We start from the raw sequence: 6,000 nt of genomic DNA, 5'->3' as shown, positions 1-6,000 counted from the left end.
TTCGATTCGTGGCTTTTTCGATTTGTTTTATATGTCGATAATTAAGACTGTAAAGAGTTGACTGTCGTGTATCCATGTTTTATCAAGTTAAAGGAGAGGAGGCAAGCAGGGCCCACACAGGGGGTGGACAAGCATAGTCAAATTAAGTTAGATTGTTATAACCAATTCATTAGAATAGATTATTGATGGCTAGTGTACCAAAACCCTGAGTCCACATTTTGCTGTGATATACAAAAAAGAAGATATTTATACACAAACTATAAGATTAGATGTAATCTATATATAGATCTATATATATAAACAAAAAATGTAATCAAGATTAATGCGTAGACACAACGACTGTTTGTTTTTGTCTTTGATTCGACGTCGCCCGACCGCTCACGCCATCACCATGTGCTGCTAAATCTCGAGTGAAATAGACATTTGGTGATGATCTATTTCGAGGAGATCGCTGCCGTTACCCTGGATCTTGGCAACACTGCCTTGCTTGTTACACCGACCTGAACTTGGTAACCTTGGCAGCTCTATGAACTTGAGATATGACCAAGGTGAATATCGATTTGGCACCATCGCCCTTGATTTCTCCTCTGGTGTACATGTTCAGACACGTTTATTGGCTTTCGTTTTAAAGGGGAACTTAATTACTTTGGGATTCGAGGTAACATATGGATGTAGTTTCACCATATGTTGTTTTATTTATTGATTTTTTTTAAATAGAGGGAAGGGTTATTTTAAAGGAAGGATGGTGAATGACAGCGCCCGACCGCGCCGCTTGTCATATCGAAGTAGACGTCCGGTCCTGGAGACTGAATGTCAAGTGTCATGCATTCCTCCTCGGTTTATGCGCTCTTCCTGCTTTCCAGCCGTCTTCCTCCTTTCTCTCGCGCCTATCCTTCGTTATTTGTTTTCTTTTTCTTTTTCTTTTTTTTCTCCGGCTACGCCCCTTCTCCTCTTCCCACTTCTATCCTGCTTCCGCCCTTCCTTCTTTTTTTTTTCCTTCCTCCCATTTCTACATTTTTTTTATCCACCCTTCCTTTTCCCTTTCTCCCATATTGTTTCTTCCTTACTTTTGTCCTTCCGTCTTCCACTTCTCCCTTTCGCTTTCTTTACCCCTCCCCTCCCCTTCCTCCTCCCTTTCTCCCATCTTGATCCTTCCTTCCTTCCTTTTGGTCTTCTTTCTTCCACTTCGCCCATTCCCTTTCTTTATCCCCCTGCTTCGCTTCCTTCTTCCTCTCATCTCCCTTTCCCCTTCTTTTATCCCCTCTCTCTTCCTCCTCCCTTTCTTCTTCCACCCCACTTCCTTCCTTCATCCACTTCTGCCTCTCTTTATCCCCCCCTCTTCTTCCACCTCCCTTCCTTCCGTCTTCCACTTCTCCCTTTCTTTATCCCTCTCACTTCCACCTCCCTCCCTTCCCTTTCTTCTTCCACTTCTCCCTTTCCCTCTCTCTTACCCCCCCCCCCCCTTCCCTTCTTCCACCTCTCTCCTTCCTTCTTCCACTTCTCCCTTTCTCCTCTCTTTACCCCACCCCCTCCCCTTCTTCCACCTTCCTTCCTTCTTCCACTTCTCCTTTCTCACTCTCTTTATCCCCCCTCTTCTTCCTCCCTTTCTTCTCCCACCTCCCTTCCTTCCTTCCTCCACTTCTCCCTTCCACCTCCCCCTCCTGGAAGTACGTGAATTTTTCCAAGGACGAGGCCCAGCTTAGATCGACTTGACTAAAGCCGCATCAATACTTGGGTGGTTGCTTCGGACTCCGTGGCTGCTGCTGCTGGCTCTTGTGTCGCGCCTTCCACCTGCTTCCTGTGTTTTCTCTTCCGCTATTCGCTTTTTTCGTTTTCCTTCGTCTGTTTTTATTGTTTGTTTGTTTTTGTTTTGTTTTTCGTTTTTTTTTTTTTTGTGGGGGGGGGATTCTCTTGTTTTTTCGTTTTTTCTCTCTCTATGCCTTTTTTTTCGATCCTCTCTCTCTCTCTCTCTCTCTCTCTCTCTCTCTCTCTCTCTCTCTCTCTCTCTCTCTCTCTCTCTCTCTCTCTCTCTCTCTCTCTCTCTCTCTCTCTCTCTCTCTCTCTCTTCTCTCTCTCTCTCTCTCTCTCTCTCTCTCTCTCTCTCTCTCTCTCTCTCTCTCTCTCTCTCTCTCTCTCTCTCTCTCTCTCTCTCTCTCTCCCTACTCCCTACTCCATCTCCTTCAAACTAGCCTCCTTCCATTCCCTCTCTCTCCCTATCCCTATCCCTTCCTCTCTCTTTCCTCCTCTGCACTACACCTATCACACTTTCCCACCCATCCGTTTTGCATTTATAATTTTCCTTCTCTCTCCTCTACGTCATGTTATTATCTTCTCTCTTCTTTTCATCAGACCATTAGCGACTAAAGCTTTTGCGAAAGAAGATGCTGTTGTTTGTTCAAGGCTTTTGTTCATCGATCAAGGTCGCTTGCCTCGTCTTCCTTGTTCTTCTTCTTCATCTTTCTTTTTTTTGTCTTCCGTTTTCATTTTCCTTCGCTTTTTTGTTCCTTTTTCTCTTATTCTTCCTCCTCTTCGACCTCCTCTTCTCTCCCACAATCACCCCTTCTTCTCCTCCTCCTCCTCCTCCTCCTCCCTCCCCCCCCACCTCCCCCGTCCTCCTCCTCCTCCTCTTCCCCCCCTCCCCCTTCTCCTCCTCCTCCTCCTCCTCCTCCTCCCCCCCTCCTCCTCCTCCTCCTCCTCCTCCTCCTCCTCCTCCCTCCTCCTCCTCCTCCCCTCCTCCTCCCCTCCTCCTCCTTCACCCCCTCCTCCTCCTCTTCCTCCTCCTCCTCCTCCTCCTCCTCCTCCTCCTCCTCCTCCTCCCACAACACACACCCTCCCCCTGTTCCCTGACACCTAACACCTTGACCCTGATCTAGTGTGTAGGGAAGGGAACAAGGGAAGCATATGTAGAAGAGGAGACGGGAAGGGGAAAGGAGGAGGGGAGGAGGAAGGGGGGAGGGGAGGGGAGAGGAGTGGAGGAGGGAAAGGGGGAAGGGTGTGAAAGGGGAAAGGGGAAGGGGGGGAGGAATGAGGGGAAGGGGGAGGGGAGGAAGAAGGAGTGGAAAGAAGGGGGGGAAAGGGGAGGGAGGAGGAGGAGGGGGGGAAAGGGGAGGGGAGGAGGGAAGGGGGAAAAGGGGAGAGGGGGAAAAGGGGGAGTGGGAATGCCGCCCCTCCCCCCTCGCAAGTTCCAACTGCTGTGGAACATTCCTTCGCTGGAATTTAGGCAGATTGTGCAAGAAAACGGTTGCCTGTGTCCGGTTTCTGTGTCGCCGACAGATCCATATGGTGGACGGCCTACCTGTGCGTGCGTGTGTGTGTGTGTGTGTGTGCGTGTGTGTGTGTGTGTGTACGTGCGTGTGTGTGTGTGTGTGTGTGTGTGTGTGTGTGTGTGTGTGTGTATGTGTATGTGTATGTCTGTGTGTTTACATGTATACACACCGACAGACACACACGCTCTTCAGTTCCGCGCATAACACTCGCCTTCGTCAACCAAAGTGCATAGGAAGATTTTTTTTCGGTGAATCCTCATGGGTGAAAATCGCGTAGGATTAACTTGCCGATTAGATCCGGGCCCTAGCGTGAGGGGGTGGGGGGGTGGGGGGGGTAGGCATGCTGCTTGCTGTTCAAGCTCTTTGTCCTGTCTGGCGCTGCTGCTGTTCCTCCTGCTCTCCTTTTCTCTCTTTGGTCTCTCTCTCTCTCTATTCTCTTTCTCTTTCTTTCTTCCTCTCTCTCTCTCTCTCTCTCTCTCTCTCTCTCTCTCTCTCTCTCTCTCTCTCTCTCTCTCTCTCTCTCTCTCTCTCTCTCTCTCTCTCTCTCTCTCTCTCTCTCTCTCTCTCTCTCTCTCTTTCATCTCTCTCTCTTTCCAATTACCCTTTCTTTCGCTCTTCCTTCCACTTCCCTTCTCCTCTTCACTTTCTTTCCAAATTACTCTTTTTATCGCTCGTCTTTCCTCTTCCCTTTCCCAATTTCACTTTCTTTCCAATTACCCTTCCTCTCATTCTTCTTTCCTCTTCTCTTCACTCTCTTTCCAATTACTCTTTCTCTCATTCTTCCTTCCTCTTCCCTTCTCCTCTCCACCCTCTCTCATTCTCCCTTCCTCTTCCCTTCTCCACTCTCTCTCATTCTCCCTTCCTCTTCCCTTCTCCACTCTCTCTCATTCTTCCTTCCTCTTCCCTTCTCCTCTCCACCTTCTCTCATTCTCCCTCCCTCTTCCCTTCTCCTCCTCTTCCCGACCCTTGTATTAGAAAGAGAGAAAAAGAAAAATCGGGTTTCTAGGTCATCCGAAGACGAATGCAGGTCCGCCATTTTAACGACTGAACGACTACGTATTCTAACCACGCGACGACTCTTTGTGTCTCTGATTCATATTCCCGTCGCGTGAAGGTGGGCGTGTGGGCGGGCGGGTGGTGGTGGGCGTGCGTGTGTGTGTCTGTATTCCCGAGGTGTGGGTCTTTTTTTAATGCGTGGTTATTGTCAATGTTTTTGTTTGTTTGGTTTTAGGTCGGTTGGTTAGGTGGTTTTTGTTCTTATGTTCGGGGGATTGTGTTTGTTTGTTTGTTTGTTTGTTTTTTTGGTAATATTAACCTCGTTATCCCATTCTTTCCTTTCAGAAAATATCTATTTTTCGAAATTCTTTCCATCCTAACCATTCATCTAATCATTTTTTTTTCTCTTCTCTCCCGCATCGCCTCCTCCAGGTTGGTCGAGAGCCTCCGAGGTAAGCTGACGTGGCTGAGCGGCGAGGCGTCCTTCGTGGAACACCTTCAGGCGCAGCTCAACGACGCGAAGAGGGTCCTCCAGGACGCAGCCAGCGAGGTCGCCGCGCTAGACGTGTACCACCACGATCACGCGGCCGTCTTGGATAAATTACAGGTAAATGCGAGAGGATGGTGATGAAGAGGAGAAGGAGGTAGAGGAGGAGGAGGAGGAGGGCGAGGAGGTGGAGGAGGAGGACGAGGAGGTGGAGGAGGAGGGCGAGGAGGAGGAGGAGGAAGAAGAAGAATGGGGTAGGGAGAAGAAGAATAGGAGGAGGAGGAGGACGAGGAGGAGGAGGGGGAGAGAGACAGGTGATTTGGAAGAGGGGGATAGACGGAAGAAGGGGAAGAGGAGAAGGGAGGAGAGGGTGAAAGGAGACGGGGGGAGAAGGAAGTAAAGTGAAGAGGAGGAGGAGGAAGATGAAGAAGATTACAAGAGAAGAGGATAAGAGGAAGATAACAGGACGCAGAAGGACAGAGCTCGCGTAGGAGCAGGCTGCTGAGGTCTGGCATTGTTGATTCCCAAGGCGGTTCCGTTGCGGAGTGGAATTCCAGGCATGAATCGCGTCTCCTTGGGCGCCCATGGGAAGACGGGCAGGTGGGCCATGAAGGAGGGAGGAGGGAATGGGGAAGGAGAGAGAGAGAGAGAGAGAAGGAGGCGGAAGAGGAGGGAATGGGGAAGGAGAGAGAGAGAGGGAGGGATAGAGAGAGAAGGAGGCGGAGGAGGAGGGGAAGATAAAGGGAGGGATAGAGAGAGAAGGAGGCGGAGGAGGAGGGGATGATAGGGGGAGGGATAGAGAGAGAAGGAGGCGGAGGAGGAGGGGAAGATAGGGGGAGGGATAGAGAGAGAAGGAGGCGGAGGAGGAGGGGGAGATAGAGGAAGGATAGAGAGAGGCAGGAGGAGGAAGAGGGAGGGGAGAGTAGTACACGGAAAGTAAATGGGAAGAGGGTGAGGAGGAGGGAAGAGGAAGGGGGAGGGAGTGCGTGTATGAGTGAGGAGGAGGATTTTGAGAGTGAGTCAGACGTAGGGCGAGGGAGAGGGCGAGGAGGGGGATAGGAGTGAGGGTGGACGTTGGGGATCCACATCGGTTCTCGTTCTGGTGCAATCGACGGCCATGGTGGTGGTGCACCGCGTGGTCGGGAGCATATCATGTGTCTGTATGTGAACGTGTGAACGTGCATGTTTGTTTATGTGTTTGTGTATGTCCGGGTAGCAGTTGACGTTTATTTAGATGCCGTTGTGTCTCTT

The 6,000-nt window shown here is 50.2% G+C and overlaps 1 protein-coding gene across 1 annotated transcript in view; it reads left to right on the top strand.

The window, feature by feature from the left end:
- LOC113823000 (Muscle-specific protein 300 kDa) overlaps positions 1–6,000 on the top strand; it is a gene marked incomplete in the record, with an annotated part of 352,771 nt that overhangs the window by 239,383 nt on the left and 107,388 nt on the right. The window contains 1 exon segment of the mRNA XM_070135434.1: positions 4,695–4,869. Within this exon segment, the coding sequence (XP_069991535.1) occupies positions 4,695–4,869 (175 nt within the window).

The sequence above is a fragment of the Penaeus vannamei genome, chromosome 20, assembly GCF_042767895.1.
Source record: "Penaeus vannamei isolate JL-2024 chromosome 20, ASM4276789v1, whole genome shotgun sequence".
Lineage (NCBI taxonomy): Eukaryota > Metazoa > Arthropoda > Malacostraca > Decapoda > Penaeidae > Penaeus > Penaeus vannamei.
Note: the sequence above shows the minus strand (reverse complement) of the source record. Positions and strands in the feature narration are given on the sequence as shown.